The sequence below is a fragment of the Eublepharis macularius genome, chromosome 8 (genome assembly GCF_028583425.1).
Source record: "Eublepharis macularius isolate TG4126 chromosome 8, MPM_Emac_v1.0, whole genome shotgun sequence".
Lineage (NCBI taxonomy): Eukaryota > Metazoa > Chordata > Lepidosauria > Squamata > Eublepharidae > Eublepharis > Eublepharis macularius.
Genome location: NC_072797.1, coordinates 92,250,850 through 92,271,663, shown reverse-complemented (window position 1 = coordinate 92,271,663; position 20,814 = coordinate 92,250,850). Strand labels below are relative to the sequence as shown.

The following is a 20,814-nucleotide window of genomic DNA, read 5'->3' as shown; positions in this document are numbered from 1 at the left end:
AAAATAACACAACTCGCTTCACATTAAAGAATCACCCCAAAAAATTGCTGTCAAAAGCACTTTATTTCTGTAACTGCTTTAGGAAGGCACCACAGAGCAGGAAAGCAGTGTACTACACAAAAATAACACAACTCACTTCACATCAGAGAATCACACAAACACAATTGCTGTCAAAAACGGTGAAGTGGGTTGTATTATTTTTTGCAGTACATTGCTATCATGCCCTGTTGTGCCCTCCTACTGTGTAACCTAAAGCTGTTCAAGAAATAAAGTGTTTTTGCCAGGAATTGTGTTTTTGTGATTCTCTGATGTTAAGTGAGTTGTGTTATTTTTGTGTAAGATAGTGCTGCCATGCCCTTTGGTGTTCCCCCCTGCTGTGTAACCTAAAGCTGTTCAAGAAATAAAGTGTTTTTAACAGGAATTGTGCTTTGTGATTCTCTGATGTGAAGTGAGTTGTGTTATTTTTGTGTAAGATAGTGCTGCCATGCCCTTTGGTGTTCCCCCCTGCTGTGTAACCTAAAGCTGTTCAAGAAATAAAGTGTTTTTGACAGGAATCATGCTTTGTGATTCTCTGATGTTAAGTGAGTTTTGTTTTAATTTTTCTGTGTGGGGGACTGCTGGTGTAATGTGTCATAATGCTTTGCCTACTTGTACTTTGGAAGGGAGAATATAATTTTTTTAAAACTTTATTTTGTGTTGTTCTTGTTTTATTCTTTGTTGTGCAGTTGGTTCCCATCATAGGGAACAATGGGGCTGGCTGGCCAGCCATCTCTGTAGGTGGTGGGGGAATTTGAGGGAGGGTGTCTGTGGTTCAGGTGCTCTTTCACAGGGACCAGCTGGCACTCAGAAGTGTGCCCACCATTGTGGCACCCCTGGGCTGTGCAGAATTGCCTAGGGAAAGAGAGTTTAGAAGTTCCCAGCATAGGGAACAAAGGGAGAGGGCTGGCCTTTGCCAGCCTGTTCCTGGGGTTATGGGTGTGGGGCAGGTGGGGGTGGATTTGGGTCTGTGAGGGGCTAATGTGGGGATTTGGGTCTGTGTGTGGCAGCTGGGGGGGAATTGGGTTTGTGTGGGGCTGTAAGGGGTGGACTTTAGGGGCTGAGAGGACCTACTTGGGGAGGCCATGAAATGGCCCCCCCAAGTGGGAGCAGTCTGAGCCTTGGTGGGGGGTGGGAGGAAGGGTGGGAGAAGGGCCCCAGAGGGCTGGGGGGCATTTTGCATGCAAAATGCCACCCCTGGCAACACAAGCCTCCCCCAGCTGTCAGTGGTAGAGATGAGAGCAGAGCACCTACTTGGGGAGGCCATGAAATGCCCCCCCAAGTGGGAGCAGGCTGAGCCTTGGTGGGGGGGTGGGAGGAGGGGTGGGAGAAGGGCCCCAGAGGGTTGGGGGGCATTTTGCATGCAAAATGCCACCCCTGGCAACACAAGCCTCCCCCAGCTGTCAGTGGTAGAGATTAGAGCACCTACTTGGGGAGGCCATGAAATGGCCCCCCCAAGTGGGAGCAGGCTGAGCCTTGGTGGGGGGTGGGAGGAGGGGTGGGAGAAGGGCCCCTGAGGGCTGGGGGGCATTTTGCATGCAAAATGCCACCCCTGGCAAAGGAAGCCTGCCTCTTCATTTTTTCCCCATAGGAAATAATGAAGAAAGATCAGCAGCAGCATGCTAACAATATGCTGCTCCTTCGCTTTCTTATGGGAGGATGGGGGGACCTGCTTTGGGGGGCCATAACATGGCCCCCCAAAGTCCAATCTGTCTGAAACTTGGGTGGTTGTTAGAGAAGGGTTAGAGGAAGGTCCCCACCAATTTTGGGCTTATTCGGTGGGAAAATGCCTCCTCCAGACGTCCTGGAAGACGGAGGCATTTTCCCATAGAAAAGCCGAAAGAAAGCCGAAAGAATCCCGAAACGTTTCGGCTTTTTTCTTTCGGCTACCCGAAACGTTTCGGCATTCCCCGAAACGTTTCGGCATTCCCCGAAAGAAGCCGAAACACTTTTGTTTCGGCATTCTTTCGGCATTCTGAATGCCGAAACGCACATCCCTAGCAGAGTCCATACAAGCAGGGTAGTCAGGAAGCAGGCATGGGCAGTGCTGCCCTAGAACAGAGTCTTTGGTGTAACTTTAAAACAGAAATGCAGGAAACTGACACAGTTCATGGCAGGCCTCAGAACAGGAGAGGGGGGCTCCTTGGCAACAAACTCTTTGCCTGGTCTCCATGGTGTCTCTTGACAGACCTGCCCGTGTCATTAGATGTGTTGTGGTTTCTTTTTCTATGGTACTTTAGTGTTTGCCTGGGTTTACTAGCAGACATTTGTAAGACTCCAAGGTAAAGGGATCTTTCAGGAATGTCAGAAGTTCTACATGGAAAATATTTCTAGGAGGGCAATAGCATAAAGCCCATATATAGATTACCACATAAATACACAGAGAAGTATGTGTGTATATGATCGTATGTGACAATCCATACATGGACTTCATAAGATTTCCTACATGGAAGGCCATGTTGAATTTCTCGTGTTCAAAGTAGCTTAGGAGACAAACAGAGAAAGGTGGGAGAGGCATCACTTCCTATTGCATACATGGATTTCTGTTGTTCCATAAGAAGAGCCCTGCTGGAGCAGATCAGCGGTCTGTCTAATCCAGCATCCCGTCTCACAAAGTGGCCAACCAGTTACCTTGGAGGGCCAACAAACTGTGCAAAGAGGCCAAGACCTTCCCCTGATGTTGCCTCCTGGCACTGGCACTGGTATTCAGAGGTTTACTGCCTCTAAGTGTGAAGGTTCCCTTTCATCGCCATGGCTGGTAGTCACTGGTAGACCTCTATCCTCCATGACTCTGTCCAATCTCCTTTTAAAGCTGTCTATGCCTGTGGCCACCACTACATCCTTTGGCAGTGAATTCTGCCTCTCTTTTCCCTCGGTCTCAACAATTTCAGACCCCATTAGCATGTAGTTGAGATTTCTTGTTCCAGTATGCAATTATACTTACCTACGCTGAACTTCATTGGCCACATTGGCTACATTGTTGCCCTCCTGGAGCTATTCACAGTCAGCCTCAGTTTTCACCATCCTGAATAATTTTGTGTTATTTGCCAACTTGGCCTCTACACTGTTTACCCCAGTTCAAGGTCATTTATGAATAAACTAAATGCACTGGCTGCAATACTAATCCATGTGGGATCCCACTGCTTACTTCCCTCCGTTGCGAGAGCTGTCAGTTTATCCTTGCTGTCTGCTTCCTTTCAATCAATTTTCAATTCACAAAAGGCCTTTGCTCTTATCCCATGACTGCTAAGCTTACTCAGAAGCCTTTGGTTAGGTACTTTGTCAAAAGCCCTTTGAAAGTCCAAGTATATAGTGGCCATTTTCACATGCGCCCCGGGAGATCGCACAAACGTACAGCATGAAGCGTCTTCCTAGCACAGGCACGATCCCCTGTAATGGCCCGATGACGTCAGAAAAAGGGCCATTAAACAGGATTGTGCTGAGAAATTGCGCTAGGAAGACGCTTTTATGGCATGAGTTTCGTGCGATCTTCCGGGCGCCTGGCCGTGTGAAAATGACCAGTGGCTAATCGGTATCTGTTATCTACATGTTGGTTCGCTTTTTCAAAGAATTCCAAAAGGTTGGAGAAGTAATATCTGTAGGATCCAATCTATATGGTTTAACCAGACACTTTGGCCAACCAAGTAAAATATCGAATCATTGCATAAAATGCCCAAAGGAAGCCAATCAGTGCTACATATAATGATACTGCATTGCCTTCCCCATTAAAAATCTTTTGCAACTTGATTGACTGTGGATTTTGCAATGCCAGTAGCAAAAACTGCCTTCTTCATGGTAAACCTGATATTGAAAGAGATCATCTTAGTTCAAGGAGAGGGACAGCAGTAAGAGCATGTCCATTATCTCTACCTGCTGTTCCCTGCTTCAATGAAATCAGCTTAGTGCTTCAGTTGATTAGATGCTCATCTGTGCCCCCTCATGTTTTTAAGGAGCAATCTGTAGATATTTCTTGTCTCTCTGGGCATACACAGGAGAATGCATTTCAAGGTCTTGTTTGGGCTCCTTTTTCCTGGAAATGTTTGAAAAGCAGGAAGCTTTTTTGTTGCAGATTGTGGGGGTGGAAATGAAGCAGTGTAATAGAAATGCTTGTACCTGGTTTTGTTGAAGGATTCTGAGGACAAGCAAGTTAAAATTGAACATGCCAAGCTTTTGTGTCACTATGCCATTATATTCATCCTGAAAACTTGTTATGGAATTGCCAAATTGTAGAATAATTTATAATAATGGGAACTAGAGTGATAAAGCAAAAGAAGATATTGTTTCATGCATAGGAAAAGGATGTTTCTAGGCCATCTCCACCCCACTCTGGTTTCTATGGCTTCCTAAGTGTGATGTGGGGGCTGATTCACAGATGGTTTTTGGAATGCCAATAAATGGGTCGAAGAGATCCCATCCAACCTAATTTTTTTTTTGCTTATGATGATGTTGTCATCCCAAGTGCATCATTGGCAGAGTAGAGTTGTCAGCTCTGAGCGGAGTCAGGAGAGGACAGGGTTTGGGGAGGGGAGGCACTTCAGCAGGGTATAATGCCATAGAGTCCACCCCCCAAAGCAGCCATTTTCTCCAAGGGAACTGCTCTCTGTGAGATCAGCTGTAATTCCAGGAGATCTCCAGCTACTACTGGAAGGCTGGCAACCCTTGCACAAAGTCTACTTTCAGTCAGTTTTTGATGAAGCAATAAGGCTTTATAGTGGCCACGGGCCCAACCCATGGCTCTCAACACCATTCTAGAGGAGATTTTAGCCATATAAAAATTGATGTGAGGGCCCAGTTCTATTTGGGCCTGTGGTGCTGTGGCACCATGCAGTCTTCTTTCCCCTTGCATCTTTCCAACTACCAAAACAGCCCTCTACAACTATTTCAGTAATTGAAAAGGTAGAGTGGGGGACAAAATCACATGGTTGGACTCATGTCCACCATAATGTCGAGTTTGGCTCTAAGATACTTTTCCTTGAACAAGAAGATAGTCCTTCTTGACTTTTTCCAAGAGTCACGTGAATCAGCCCTCAGTTCAGGCTCAGTCTGAAATTGTCCATTCAGTTGAATCTGAGATAAAATACAGTCTTTTAATTAGTGAATCTTAGAATGTTGTGAATCTCCCGAAGAAAAAAGTAGCAGTAGGAAAGAATCTTCTCCAGCTTTCCTCTGTTCCATGTAAGAGCTCAGAGTTGGTCGGTAAATCCACTTTCTGAGACGTCAGACTTCTTTAAACTCCTTGCTTAATTAAGCACCTCCTCTTGCAGGGCACTTGCATCTTCCCAGTCTAGACCCATCAAGATTCAACACAAGTCTCCCTCCTCCACCTTTATGCTCTCTGGAGCACATATAAACTTTAAACTTGCTTGAAGAAGGATGCATGTCGTTTTCTCCAACATGCAGCAGAAAGAAATAGGAACAAGACGGAAGGGTTGTGCAGTGATAGACTGGAGAGTGGAGGCTATATTTGGGGAATGCCATTTTTGAATGTTCTCCTATAAAAAAACCCCTCAATGTAAATGGTAAATCTCATCAGCGTATAGGTTGACTAGAAACTTTCAATGTAGAAATTTTCAGTGCAGTCCTGAGCAGAGTTCAGTGGTCCATTGACATTTTTAACTCCAAGGAGCATTCAAAAATGACATTCACCAGCTGAAATCCAAAGTGAAGCATTCCACTTTACCACCTCAAGATTCTTCCATCCCATTCTGTTACATTTATTTTATTTATTTTTGGTGGTTTACAGCTCAAATAACATAAAATAATTAAGATAACCAAGCATTGTGCCACAGTTCACAGACTATTTCACTTCCTGGGAAATGAGCAGGTGGGAGCCATTTTGATCAGGAAAATGCCCCCTAGGGAAAGGATAGGGCCAGCCCGCTCACTAGGGCACCAGTCTTTGGCACACATGGAGGGGTGCTAAGCCAGGTTTACCTGCCTCAGCGGCCCATAGCCTACCACAGCAAGTTATTTGCCACAGCAAAGGGCATGCACCCCAGCAGAAACAGGGCACCTGGGAGGCCACTGCTGCTGATGTGGCTGGACTGTCAGGCTGTCTTCTCCTATCCCCTGCCCAAAAGTGTGCACCTGGGAGTGCAGAGGTGGGGGGCAGCAGCTCCGGGTGGCCCAGTCACTTGCCTGGCAGAGAGGAGAGCAGCCTGGAGACTGCCAGTGCCATTGCAACTGGCCTGAGTGGCTGCCTTCCACCTTCTCTGTAGTGCGCACCATTGTGAGTGTGCAGCTGGGGGCAGCAGCTTCTGTCTACCTGCCTACGCCCTTGCTTGGCAGCTTGGGGCACCCCCATCCACATCCAGTGCAGTGATTCAAGGAGCAATTGGGTCCCTGTGCTCCCAGCTTGGACACAGCACCTCATTGGTGCTCCTGGATCCCTGCCATGGTGGGGGTGAGGCATGCAGTTACGCTGGCGTAGGATGTAGTAAACTCTTGGGCTTCTTGGGATTAAGCTTCCCCCCACCAAGATTTTCTGATGTGAAATATAGATTGGCCTTCAACTTAACTCCCAAAGATGGTTTCTCCTCTTCTCTGTATGATTTGAATAGCTATGCTTTGCTCTTCTAGATTGCTCCTTTGAAGCCATCAGCCCAGAGGTATTTCCCCTGCACTGCCCATGTTTGGGTACAAACACTAAGGTCTAAGGCAATTTTCTTCTCTCCCAGCCCTTTATAAAATGGTTTTGAAATCTCAGAGACAGATTGTTAAGAGACAGATTGTGCCATTTAGCTCAGGTTGTATACTCTGTGGTAACAGGAATACATGGGTATTAAAAAGATTCACTGCCATAATAATACAGTTCCAACAAAAGTGACTTCTAATTCAAATATTACTTTTATCTGGTGCGAATCTTCTGGAATCTCTGAGGAAACTGGTTCTAATACAGCAAAAAATTTTTACAGAACTATACTCACGCTCATATATTGTTTTATGCCATTTCTGTACATTTCTCCCCCTTCCTTCCTGTGCTGGATAAATTCTGCAAGACGTTCATAAGCCACAAATTCATTGAAGAAAGTCTTGTAACCTAGGAGTCCACCGACAATAAAACTGTCTTCCCAGTCTACACCCATCATGAAAGAAAATGGCATGAAGACATAGGAACAAATGATCTACGGAAAACACAAGAGACGGTGAGACATAAAGCCCACAACGGTTTGTTTATCACATAGTGACCTATTTGCAGGACAGTTTCTTGAGCTACCAACAGCAGCCAAGATGTGGCCGCATATCCTGCTGTAGATAAAGCGTTTCAGACAGCCGCAAAGTTATAAGCACATGCTGTACGTTCAAACTAGAAAAGGCTGCAGCTTTCTCAGCAGATATAATTGATACAAAGTTGAAAACCAGAGGCTCCAAGGGGTATTAAACTTCACCTAAAGGGATACATGAAAAATTTATGAAATTATAACTTGTGCAAAGAGGATAAATAAAAAAAACTTATTCTGTCTCCAAGCTAGAGATTTGAACTCTGGCTTTGGGAATTCCTGGAGATGTGGGGGGTATGATGTGTGATTGTGTTTTTAAACTTTGTTTTATTCATGTTGTGATTGTTATTTTATTTATGTTGTAAACCACTTTGAGTTCCTGCAAGGTAGAAAGGTGGCTAATAAATGTTTTAAACAAAAAACCCCCAAATAAATATGATGAGAAACAATATGAGGATGGAGATACTGGGGTGGCAAAACGATACACTGCTTTAAACATAAGCACAAACAGTTTTTGCTGGATATGCATGTGGATAGTAGGCCAATGAGAAGATTTAAGCCAGGACCTCAAACCTTGTTGACCCTATGGGTGCTTTTGGAATGCTGAGATATGAGTAGTGGGTGCCACAACAAATGGCTGCCACGGGGACGGGGGTCCTGACCCTAAACTCCCAATGTATATTTTTAAAACTAAAATGAAATGTTCAAAGACGACTGGAAGATTTAAGTTTTTGTAGAAGGGCAAGAAACAATTCAGATAACAATAGAATTGCTAATATTTATTCAACTGAAATGAATTATGATGGGTAGCTACTATATCCTTGACTTGGATGGCCCAAGTTAGCCCAGTCTCATTGGATCTCAGAAGCAAAGCAGGGATGGTCCTGGTTAGTACTTGGGTAGGAGACCACCAAGGAAGTCTCTATGCAGAGGCAGGAAATGGCAAAACCACCTCTTGTCATTGAAAACTCTATAGGGGTGTCGGCTACAACTTAACAGCACTTTCCATCACCACTAGCTACTATATGGAAGTCTTTGTGGGATTGGAAACTCTGATAGGGGAATCCAGTTGCAGCCAATAGTGAGGAACTCATAAGATAATATATAATGGATTTTATTTGGAAAGTACATATTTGTGTGTTTGTGAAGTGAATGTGGCAGGTGCTACCAGTCGAGACTGGGGGAGTGTAAATCCTCTGTTTTCCTAAGTTTTCTAATCTTTTCCAGTTCTTCTGTTGTTTACTTTAACTTTACATAGTAAGAATCCACCCCCTCTTCCTTTCTGTGCTTGAGGAGCTATTGTTGTGGTAAAGTAATTTAAAAGTATACACATGCCATAATGATGACAAACAGAGTGAAGTTTGGACACCCTTTAAACAGCAGCTCTCACCCAGACATCCCTTACCCTCACCCTCACCCTCTTCCCTCACCCTCACCCTCTTCCCTCACCCTCACTAATCCTATTGCCAACACCACACCTTCTCTCATCATTTTTAGCACACCTCGAAGCCAGATGGAGAAGTAGCATAGGATAGGACAAAGAGATTCAAGAAAGAAAGGAGACACAGATAAGAGTAAAAAGGAAGACATCTGAGCAGGGAGAAGGAAGAGGAAAAGGGAAGCTGGTGCCAGGAAACATTGGCTGGCCACACAAATTAGCCAAGTATACTACACTGGGCAGCACAGATAAAGAAGTGATAGACTTTGACAGAAGAATTCTAGACAGAGATAACAGGTGTGACACAGGAAAACCTGAAGGAGGAAGTATAAATAATTCAGGTGAGAGATGACTGAAATATTAACTAGAGTTATCACCAAGAAGTTGAAGAATTAGGGCTATATTTTTAAAGTGTCTGAGAACACAAAAGAGGCTTATTGACTTGGCAGTGATGCAATTTCAGAGGAGTGTAGCTGGCAAATGAGTTTGTATGAGCTCAAGGGAACTGGAGGAGAACTGAGATAGCACAGGTAAAGCAGTTTGCTCCAGAAATTTGGAAGCAAAGAGTATAAGGAAAATGGATAGTGGTTAGAGAAGTGGATAGTTTTTTTTAAAAAAACGGGGGAAATGGAGGCATGTTTAAAGGCAGTAGGGAAAGAGTTGGAGAAGAGGATAGATTGATTTTGAGGTGAAAAGAAGGGATAATGGCTGTTGAAATGGTAACCAGGATACAGGAGAGTATAGGATCAAGGGGGCACATGAAAACTTTAGTTGAAGACAACCAGGTCATCAACTTATCAAATGACATGGGGGAAGTAATGGGTTGAGGATGGTATTGGAGGAGAGAGATATTAAAAAAGAAAGGAAAGGGTGCAGAGAGACAGAGAGGAAGAATCACTTAAGTCTGAAGAAAGTGGCAAAACTATTTAGCAGAAAGACTGCTGGCTATGAGGTAGGCCTTAGTATAGCATGAAAGGTATAAAAGAGGCATCAGATATTGAGAAGATGTAGACTGGGGTTGTGTTGTAGTGTTGCTTAACTGGAAAGATGGCAAAGGAGAAGAAAGAGAATTATTTTTAAATGGATGAAATCAGCCAACTGTTTTAATCTTTTCTAAAAGTGTTTGGCTATATAAACAAAGTAACGGCTTAGTGGGGCCAATAGTTTGCTGGCACAGCAAAGCAAACAAGTCACAAGTTGGGATCAGTTGAAGGTGGAAGCTGCAGAGTCTAAAAAATGAGCAGAAGTGACTGAAGAGAGATGCGAGATACTCTCAAGAAGAAAACTGCAATGTAAGTGGATTGGCACCGGTCATGAAAGGTCTGACATGGGTGTTCTGACTTGTGGGTCATGCGTATCAACCCATGTTTTGCATTTTACTGTTGACTGCTTTAATGTAAAAATACAATTATTTTACTGGAGGTGCATCAGCTTAAAGCTTATATAGGACAATACCTCAAAACTCAGTTGAGGGTAGTCAAACATGTTCCCCAGCCAAGACAGGGCTGCATTAAAGAAAGACAATAAGGCAAGGAAGGCAATCAGGTTTGCAGCAATGTTTGCCACCAGGGGTATGGAGGCAGAGGCACCTTGGCTGGCAGCTTCCAAAAGGTTTTTTGAGTCTCTTCACCAAGAAAAGAAAAACAAAATATAAACATTAATGTGACATTTCTCCATGGAAAAGCACAAGTCTTGGAAAAAATGTTTAATTTATGATAGAAATCACCCCTTTAAAATATCAACAAGGCAGCTACCCAGAAAATATCAAAATGAATACTGAATCTACATAGCACTTTGTAGAAATGCGAGGCACTCTGCATGTGTTATTTTATCTTTATTTTATTGATGTTATTTACTGTCCAACTTTCTCACTGAGACTCAAGGCAGATTACACAGTGTGAGTCAGTAGTCTCAGCAGACCTGTAAGGTAGGTCAATGTTGTTATCCTCAAGTAAAAGGGAGGGATCTGAGGGCCAAACTAGTGTTTTCCCATACCAAAATAACATGTGGGGAAGAGTTATTTCTCCATTTTTGCAGCTCTGCTTGCAGTATTCTGTGCATGTGGAGCAGCAAAAACAGGGAAATAATTCCCCTCATGCTATTTTGGCATGGGAAAATGGCTGAGGGGGCAGGAACATGGAGGCCCCCCCCCCCCAATGCTGCTGTAATGCTGCAGGGAACCTGAGTTGGGTCTGGGAAAACAGATATAACTCTTTAAAAATCTGCACACCTAGTTTGGCCCTGACACTGAAAGAAAATAGTTCTAAGGCCATCTGACAAGTTCACATCTGTAGTGGATTTTGAATAGGGCTCTTGTTTTATCATTTTTAATTCTGACCACTGCTGTGTTCTGCTAACAGCTTTGTGATAGTCTGAAATTTCAGTAGCAGCCACCTTTTCTGGTTTAGGCATGGGGAAATAGGTAGGTGTGTGGCTCATGCCATTTTTCCTGTCATATAGGAGTCTCAGGGCCCTGAACTTCTGTCTAAATAATGATCACCTTACAGTTGCACTGGAGTGGGTTACAAAAGGGTCATTTCTTAGTTGACTTGTGGGATCATAGGAATATAGGAGATAATAAGTGTATAGTAGTATATTACAGATCTCTTATGCACATCCAAGTGACTTTTGATATGGGTTACATATCTCCCATAGTGTTGTGTATCTCCATATGGATCCAGAATTGCTTACCTGTGACTGTAGTGAATAATAGACCGGAAGAGTTGGAAAGGGTTACATAAACAGCAGTCATAATGCTTATTGGAAAGACAAGATTATTTTGAGGTCAGTTGGTGCAGTTTGTCTAGGGTGCTTGAAAACTAGGAATAAACTCATCCCTGTGGGATTCATTCAATATCTATTGCACTTGATTTGTTTACAGGAATTTTCTGCCCTGGCCTAGATAGCCCAGACTAGTCTGATCTTGTTAGATCTCAGAAGCTAAACAGGGTCAGTCTTGTTTATTACTTGGATGAGAGACCACCAAGGATGTGTAGAGTTGCTATGCAAAGGCAGGCAATGGCAAATCATCTTTTGCCTTGAAAACTTTATGGGGTTACCATAGGTCAGCTGCAACTTGATGGCAAAAAAAATCCTTAACACCTACCAGTAGAACAACAATATGTTTGTATAGCTATGTCCAGTTTTGTTTAAGCATTGTTGTCATGTAAATGTAGACCTACTTACCCTTTCTCCATTTTTGTTCCCCGCTGTGCAGTTATCTGGGGACGTTCAGTCTCAGGCCAAAAGAGTTTGGAGATAGCCAAAGCTGCTGGTGCTGACATCACAGAAGCAGTTAATAGATGGGAAGCTGAAACCTGGAAATTTAAAAAGGCAGAAAGGTAACAAAGGGACAATGTAGAGGATCATTCATGTACAAACCCTATTGATGAAGTGGTTAAAAATGATCAGTTCTCATTTAGCCACTTGATCCAAAGCACCACATAATGAAAAGTGGGGAACTTAACTATGTTACAGGAGGACTGTGGGTCAGGGCTTTGTGAATGGGAAAGAGAGATCCTACACAGAGAGAGAAGTCTTGGAGGATTCTGGAAATGGGCTCCAAAACCTGTGCAGATAAAGGGAGAGAAGGAGACCCATGATCCAAATGACATTAAATATAAACAAGCTTAACATTGTCTTAATAAGAATTCTTTTCTTCCACAGAGCTGGGGAAAGCGACAGTAATCACTGATATTGAACAATCTTTAGCTGCTGGAACCCTGCAAGGTGGAAACCTGGGACACCTAGAGGAGATTTTTTTCCTCCCAGGACTCTTCCTCCCACCCATGGTGATGGTGACAATATTGGTCTTCTGTTGAGAACTACTTCCCTTCTTTTACCCTACCTAGTGATTTCCCCTCTATTTTTGTAGGCCAGGAAAAAAAATCACAGTAAGAGTAAAACTTTTAATATACCTCTCTTAAAATGTTGGTCCCTGACCTGGATAGCCCAGGAGAGCCTGATGTCATCAGATCTCAGCAGGGTTGGCCTTCATTAATAATTGGATGGAAGATCTCTAACAAAGACCAGGGCTGCAGGGGCAGGTAATGGTGAACCACCTCTGTTAGTCTGTTGCCATAAAAACCCCATGAGAGGTCGCCATAAGTCAACTATGACTTGAGGGCAGGATTTCATTTCAGAATGTTGGAGTGGGGGTAGTTAAATTCAATATTTCTTTATATTAACCACGGAGGAGGAGAACTTAAAGAAATCTTCTCAAAATAAGAAACTGCCCCCAAAATAGCTGGTGCTTGTCCTTTATACTTTATTGCTTACCCCAAAAGAAATATATGCTCCTAAGACACTGCCAGCAATGGTAGAAAACCCTGCTGTCATGATAGCATGGAGTTCAGACTTGGTGACATGTGGCAGATAAGGCTTCACCAGAAGAGGAGATTCAGTCTGGAGGGGAAAAAGCATGCATGCAAATGAATTGTGTGAAGGCTTATATTATTGTAGTATTTTACCTGTTAATCCAATTTCAGTATCTTCACCTGGTTCTTTGGGGTTTTGTAAACCAGAAGAACTTATACACAGAGAAGTTTATTTTAGTATTCTACAAGCTCTAAAAGTGTCATCTTCTGCCATAATTGACTCTCCCAATCTTAGCTACCTGCCATGAGCACATGAAGCTGCTGATTCAAACCATTAGTTTATCATGGTCTGTTCTGTCTGCTTTGACAGGCTTTCCAGGGACTCATGAAGGAGTCCTTCACACTGCCGCCTTCCTGATCTATTTTAGTGGAGATGCTGGGGACTGAATCTTCTGCATGCAAAACAGATTCTCTACCACTGTGCCATGGTGCTGCTCCACCCTTCCCTCTTCCTTCTTCATTTCTGTTCTTTTCTTTCTTTCTTTCTTTCTCTACATCTCAGTAGTAAAATACACATGATTATGATGGGAAGGAGGTGGAGAGAGGATCCCTACATTAAATGGCTTTCCAGGAGGACTTTTCAGTTTGCAGCAAATTTAGTTTGGTTCATGATGACCTCTTATGCATTTATCAGTGCAATCCTATACAGATGTATTGTCGAAGGCTTTCACGGCCGGAGAACGATGGTTGTTGTGGGTTTTCCGGGCTGTATTGCCGTGGTCTTGGCATTGTAGTTCCTGACGTTTCGCCAGCACCTCTGAAGATGCCAGCCACAGCTGCTGGCGAAACGTCAGGAACTACAATGCCAAGACCACGGCAATACAGCCCGGAAAACCCACAACAACCATAATCCTATACAGAGTTATTCAAGTCTAAAGTCATTGCTTTCAGTGGGATTAGACTAGAGTTACTCTACATAGTAAGCAGGACAATCAGTGTTTGTCTCAGGCCTCTTCCTCATGGTGATCTTTACATTGGGCTTTCTGCATATTCAGCCCATGAGGACTGGATCCGCTTTATTCATCAGTTCTGGCGCCATACTGCTTCGATTCTTTAATTCTACACTTTGAGGGAGTTGAATTGAAGTGGTGTCTGTTTTTTATTTCTGCACTAGAAAAATGCACTGATTCTACTGCGGGCTTGGTGGACTCCTCAGTTTCCTCAGTGGATGGGCTGAAGCCTGGTCAGTTTCCTCAGTTAATTGCTGAGAAAATTTACAAGTTTTTAAAACAACATTTCAACATTACTATTTAATTTTTAAAAAATTCAGGAAAAAAACCTGGATTGGTTGTTGTTCAACCAATCAGGATGCATGGGAATAAAGAGGCAGGTGAAAGGCAGGGCTAGGGCCAGGCCTTACCCCAAAGAAAGCATTCTGCACTTCAAAAAAGCCCTGCTTTGGCTTTGCTGGGGGAAAAAACCTTTAGGGTACATGTACAGGGAGAAAATGGTGCCAGAAAAACTCAGGAAAGATTGATTTTGTGGCAGTTGCAGCTTTTCTCTGTGTGGAATGCAAAAAAGTCTGGGAAGTAGTTTGGAGACTGAATTGGGATATTTTTGACAATGTGTGCAGAAGTCTGGAGAGAAATCGATACAGTATCGGGCCAAAACCGATGAAAAAGTCGTGCACAGAAAAGACCCCACTACTAGGAACTTGACAATCTGCTATTTTTTATAGTTTCAAAGGAAACATATTTCTGTTGCTCCTTTCTCTCTTGGTGAGGGGGAGAGGAGCTTTTCTGCGACAATCCTTTACTATGTGGCCTATTTCTAATCTAAGATGTATGCACCAATTCTATTACTTCGTTTTCTCTGTCATAACTTACCTGTCCCACAAATATGTTGCCAGCTGCCACTAGAGATTCAACTGGAGTTGTTCCAAGAGTAATTTGCATTATCCATCCCACCTAGGAAAATGAGGGGTGTTTATGAGGGGAACAATGGTTTGGTATTATCAAGCTAGTCAACATTCATAAAATACTTGAAGTAAAATGTACATGTCTAGAATGACAGTAGTATCTCTTTCCAATTTCTAGTTTAGGAATTTTTGGGAGGCACACCATTCACATTTCATTCTATTACCATGCAGCCGATCACAAAGTATTGGATATGGTAGCCTAGGGAAGTGCTGACATTTGCTAGGAAGAACCAACAATTATTTTAGTTGGGCCAAGGTAATGTGCACTTTGGTCATTTCCATATGTGTTATTTAGTGTTATTGGAAATGGGTTTTTTCCTGCTTCCCCACAGAGCCATGTACTTCCCAGAGTTTTCTCAGCTTTTCTCTAATCTTTTCCAAACCTGTTTTGCTGTGTAGTTTTGGGAAAGATCTCCATAAATCCTTGCTGGCTGCCATGTGGCTGAGGATGATCAGATTTCCCTGTCCCCAGAATGGCCATTTCTTACCTCTACCACTGGTGGAAGGGGGTGGGTTCTTTTTTTAACCAGAAATTGAATATCATTATAACAATATAACAATCTGTGTATCCAGTCCTGTGAATGTCCAGATTTCATTTTTTAAAATGTAAGTCTCTAGCCCTTTTTGTTTTGGAGAGCTCATATGACAATTGACACGATACTGTTGCTCACCTTCAGTGGGATTTTGAATAATACAATGGAGGTTGTTACCTTTTTAATAAGCCATTGCATGAATCCAATGTGGTACAGCATAGACATCACCGTGCTGAAGAAAACTACTATAGGCAGTACCTAATTTGTAGACAGACCAAAAAAAAAAGATAATTGAGTGAAAGAATAGTTGTGTACATCTACTACAGACTTCATTTTAAGAGGTCTTCTCTTGCCCAAGGGAAGACTGGGAGCTGTAGTTCAGTAAAAAGCCTCTGGATATCTAACAGAAATCACAGCAGCAGCATCACACTACAGTTCCCATTATTCTTGGGAGAGGTCATGCTTCACATGGAAGTTTTGCTCTGGCTTGGCATCACCCTAAAAATACTAAAGCTATCTTTCTAAGCTCTTTCCTGGAAATTAGGAAGTGAATTTTCAGTTATATAAAAATCCTCACAAGAGAAGGATCCACTTATTTTAAAAGGTTTTAAACATGACATCTTTTTTTCCTTTTAAAATTGCTAACAGCAGGGGAAGTCATAAAAACATAAAAAGATTTCTGTTGAATCAGATGAGTGGTCCATCTAGTTCAGCATCCTGTTTCACACAGCGACCAACCAGTTGCTGTGGAGCCAACAGAGTATACAGGCCAAGGCTTTCCTGTAATGGTGCTTTCTAGTGCTGATAACAGAGGTTTACTGCCTTCAGTTACCATGGCTGGTAGCCATTGATGGACCTTCTGTGAGCAGTCAGCCTGGCCTCTGCCATTTTAATAGCTGTTTATGATATAAAAATCATAAGCCCTTGAATCTAATGCACTTTAATTCACATTAGCAAATTGCCCAGGCAGAACATTGTCAGTTCCCACCCGGGAGAGCGAAACATGAATAGAATGCAAATACATGCCAAGCCACTGGGCGTGATTGGCTTCTGCCTCCCCACGCAGTGGAACATGCTATCTTAGACAACAGAAGTGCTCGTGAGTCACCACCCTGAACATTCCAAACTCCCCTCTTTCCATTGATTAAATCCTACCCTGTAATCGAGGGCCATCAATCAGCTCTAATAAGTTTGAAACTCTTCCTGGGAACATATAATCAAAACTCTAAATTCATCAGCTAAGCTCTGGGAACATTTAATTAACAGCCATTTCTTTGTAAGACACCAGGAGCGACCAATCTAATTCCTTTATCACACCCCAGTAGCACCAATCAAAGGTACTCAAACCTTTGTCATTCCCAGAAGGTGACTTTTAAGGTCCTTTGTCTCAACAGCTGAAGTACTCTCCAGCCCCCAAGGCCTGATCTGCCTTACAAGAATGCTAGCTCTGCCCCAATCAAATCAAGCAGTGTGGTGGGCACCTACTTTGAATCTTAACACTGTTCCCTCAGAGTTCTCTCTGAGCCTTATTCTGGCCAAAGACGCAGGGCATTCAAAGTCCTCTTCCTCCACAGACTACTTCTCTTATGGTAACTATCTCCCGAATCCCTCACTCTATTCCAACCCCTAGCTAATTTCCTTGGACTGTGTTTGTGTAAACCATTTATTTGCTTACTGTGTGTGTGAGTTTTCTCCTTTGTTTTCGAAGAACACTCATCTCATCAGTTTCCTTGGGAAGGGACCCCATAAAAATTGGTGGAGGATTTTTCTTGTGAATCCCACTCACATAGCCTTCTCCTTGCTGCTAATTCTTGCCTACTCACAAGGAGACCAATTCTAGTAACACCTCTCTTCTATGAATCTGTCTAATACCCTTTTAAAGCCATATATGCTCATGGCCATCACTACATTCATTGGCAGTGAATTTGACAATCCACTCACTGAATAAATATTTTTTTATCCGTCTTCAACCTGTTTCCTATCAAGTTCATTGTGTGGCCCAAGTTCCAGTATTATGGGAGACAGAGAAGAAGTTCTTTCTGTCCAATTTTGAGACCAATTTTTATCAGTGAAATTCAGCAGGATTGGAAAGGTTAAATCCCATCTTTCCTCCCCGTGTGGTCCTGATCTGAATTGTTCAATTTACTTTATTTTCGACTAACCAAAATCTGTGATATCCATCATGTCTGTTTTTGCCAGGCATATTTTCAGCAAATTGTAATAGTAATAACTATGAAAATTCAGGTTTGTGTTACAGCAGATTCCATTGCTTGTTTTTGATCTTACAGTGATATACAACAATCTATATTTTGAAATACTAGACCATTCAATAGTCTTTTTAGGCAACTATTAAAGAGTGGGTATCTCCTAATGCTTTCCTTCTTCAGGCATCACAAGCTCTAATGCTGTGATGCTTTTAAAATCAACTTTAAAAATATACAATTCTTCCGTTTCCACAGTATTTTCTCACCTTAGTATATCTTCTGTGAGCTAATGTGGTTGCACTGAAATTGCTGTTATGTCTGCTGTGATGGGAAAGCAAAACTTTTTCCAGAGTTTTGATAACTGCATATATGGGGGTTTTCTTCTAGATTAAAACTAAATGCACCACTCTTAAAGGGCATTTTTGGTAGCTGCCCCCCAAATGGCCTCCCCCTCTCTCCTATGCCTGAAACCTTTGCTGAATATCTGTTAGTGTGGGGCTAAGAGGATTTTTTAAATTTCAGCTTGCTTTTAGTTAATTTGGATGATTGTTCTCTCAGCTGGCTATCATGATTATTTTTTGCTTTGTCTCTCTTGTCTATTTGTTTTAAGCTGATGTAGATTTGGCTGTGCCTGGTATTGATTTATTTTATATCATTGGCCGTTTCCACACGTCTTACCTTTTGCTGGCACATTGTGGAAGACAGTGTCTTTGCGCGTGAAATCGCACCAGGAAGACGCTGTTATCGCAGAAGACAGCATTTTCTCATGCGATTTCGTTTGATAACAGCATCTTCCTGGCGCGATTTCGCGCGTGAAGACGCTGTCTTCTGTGATGTGCTGGCAAAAGGTAAGATGTGTGGAAATGGCCATTGTTGGTTGTTTATGAGATTGTGCCATTGGTCTGTTTTTAATATGGTTTTACTGAACTGAAAAGTGCATCATGGAGAACTGGTATATAAATATTTTAAATAAATACCAAATAGAAATGAATAATACATAGAAGTGTCATAATTATGTACAACTCTGTGTGTATGTACATTTTTGACCAACTTCTGGAATATTGGGCAGGCATTCTCCTTGCATCTGTAGCAGAGTCCACTTAGAATTGTCTCCTGGAATCTTCTCTGCAAGTTACTCATTGCAAATGGCAATGTTTCTAGGATTTTCCAGAGTCTGTCAGCTACAGTTCAAGATTGATCAGGAAATCCAGGTGTCTTCTTATTCTATCTATTGTGATGATGTCACTGTGGCAATATGACATTGCACCCCAGATATAGTGTCAAATTTAACTTCTTTGTAAGGTGACTATTGTATTTGCAGTCCATGAACCCTCAGAGGCTACTCTAATAAAGTCAAAAGGTTTAAGATCCAGTTTATTTTTCATCCAGGTTTCAGTCTGCCAAGATAGCAGAAGGCAAATCTTATATTAGTAGCAGTAGCCCAGAAAACAATAGCCTTGTTTTTTGCCTAGAGGTTTTGTAAATCAGCAGTAGAGATGGTTAGAATGTCTAATTTCTACCTGATAAATTTCATCTAAGAATAGGGATGGTCTGTGGGCTATATAGAGATACATGGACATCAGAAGTAATTTTGGGGACCCTCCAAGGCACCTACCCTGTCCTGGATAGTTCAGGCAAGCTCAATTTTTGTCACATCTCAGAAGCTAAGCAGGGTTGGACTTGGCTAGTAATTGGATAGCAGACCTCCAGGGTTGCAGAGGCAGGAATGGCAAATCACCTCTGTTCGTCTCTTGCCTTGAAAACCCCAGCAGGGGTCACAATAAGTCAGCTATGACTTGACAGCACTTTCTACCACCACCACTCTGGCACACAACATTAAATGAGAACCCATGGTCAAAAAAGAAAAGAGGCTGTCAAAATGACATAGAACAGAATGCAAAGAAGAAATTGGGAAACATTGATTATTATGACTATCTTTTCATAGGGAAAAATTTATAATGCCTATTTTATTTTCTGTTGCTTGAATGCTATTAGTTAATTGTTGCTCAGCTGTATGTTTTTCTTATTATAATCTGTAATGCTATGTACAACTAAGCATGATTTTTTTTCTTTTTGTGAAAATATGGTGCATGGAGGGGTTGGTATCTGCCAAGCTCACCTCTATATAGAGCCTAAACCAGTTGGCTTCTGCATACCAAGATAACAGAGGAGAGACCAGGTACCTGCTATTTAATCTCTCAAGAGTGAGACTTTTAAGGTTTCCTGACTTCCAGTTGGATATGGAAGAGGATAAGTGATTTTTAGTTTGGAAAAAGTCTCTTAAGAAACTACAATATTGAGTCTCTGGTCCAGGTCACCAGGCAAATGCACTTTGTACTAATGATTTAGTGGGGCAGTAGAGAGTAATCTTGAAGAATCCCTTTAGAAATCAACTCTGATTACTTGTAACATGTGAATACAGATGCACAAGATAACTGGATTGATGCCCCCCCTACTTTAAGTCAGCATTTAATCCAGGTTAATTAACCGTGACATAATGTTGGTTTAAACTGACACAGGAATGCAACCAAAGAGTTCTGGCTGCATTCCACATGGCAACTTGAGTTTAAAGCCTTCTTCATCTTCTCCCATGGCTCTCACGCACACTATCTCTACCTACAGACAGACAGACATGCTGCTTTATAGTAGGTAAAAAGGTAAAGGTAGTCCCCTGCGCAAGCACTGAGCCATCACTGACCCATGGGAGGACGTCACATCATGACGTTTTCTTGGCAGACCCCTCACGGGTGATTTGCCATTGCCTTCCCCAGTCATCTACACTTTACCCCCAGGAAAATGGGTTACTCATTTTACCTTGGAAGGATGGAAGGCTGAGTCGACCTTGAGCCAGCTACCTGAACCCAGCTTCCACCAGGATAGAACTCAGGTTGTGAGCAGAGCTTGGGCTGCAGTACTGCAGCTTACCACTTTGCACCACAGGGCTCTGTATAGTATATACAGGGGCTCTGCGCCATGGGGCTCTGCTTTATAGTATAGCGCCCGTATTGCATTGACAATCATACGTCAAGGATACTTGCATTGAAACTTCCCATCAATTATTCTTGTCTATTAATAAAGCACATTAATAA

General features: G+C 42.6%; 1 protein-coding gene across 4 annotated transcripts in view; it reads right to left on the bottom strand.

The window, feature by feature from the left end:
- The window catches only part of SLC28A3 (solute carrier family 28 member 3), a 103,295-nt gene that overhangs the window by 20,225 nt on the left and 62,256 nt on the right, over positions 1-20,814 (bottom strand). For all 4 annotated transcript variants that reach the window (XM_054986111.1, XM_054986112.1, XM_054986113.1 and 1 more), the window contains 6 exons: positions 15,699-15,779; positions 14,897-14,977; positions 12,973-13,098; positions 11,881-12,011; positions 10,150-10,318; positions 6,963-7,160 (listed from right to left, as the gene is read on the bottom strand). In XM_054986111.1, the coding sequence (XP_054842086.1) occupies positions 6,963-7,160; positions 10,150-10,318; positions 11,881-12,011; positions 12,973-13,098; positions 14,897-14,977; positions 15,699-15,779 (786 nt within the window). The remainder of the gene's footprint in view (positions 1-6,962; positions 7,161-10,149; positions 10,319-11,880; positions 12,012-12,972; positions 13,099-14,896; positions 14,978-15,698; positions 15,780-20,814) is intronic.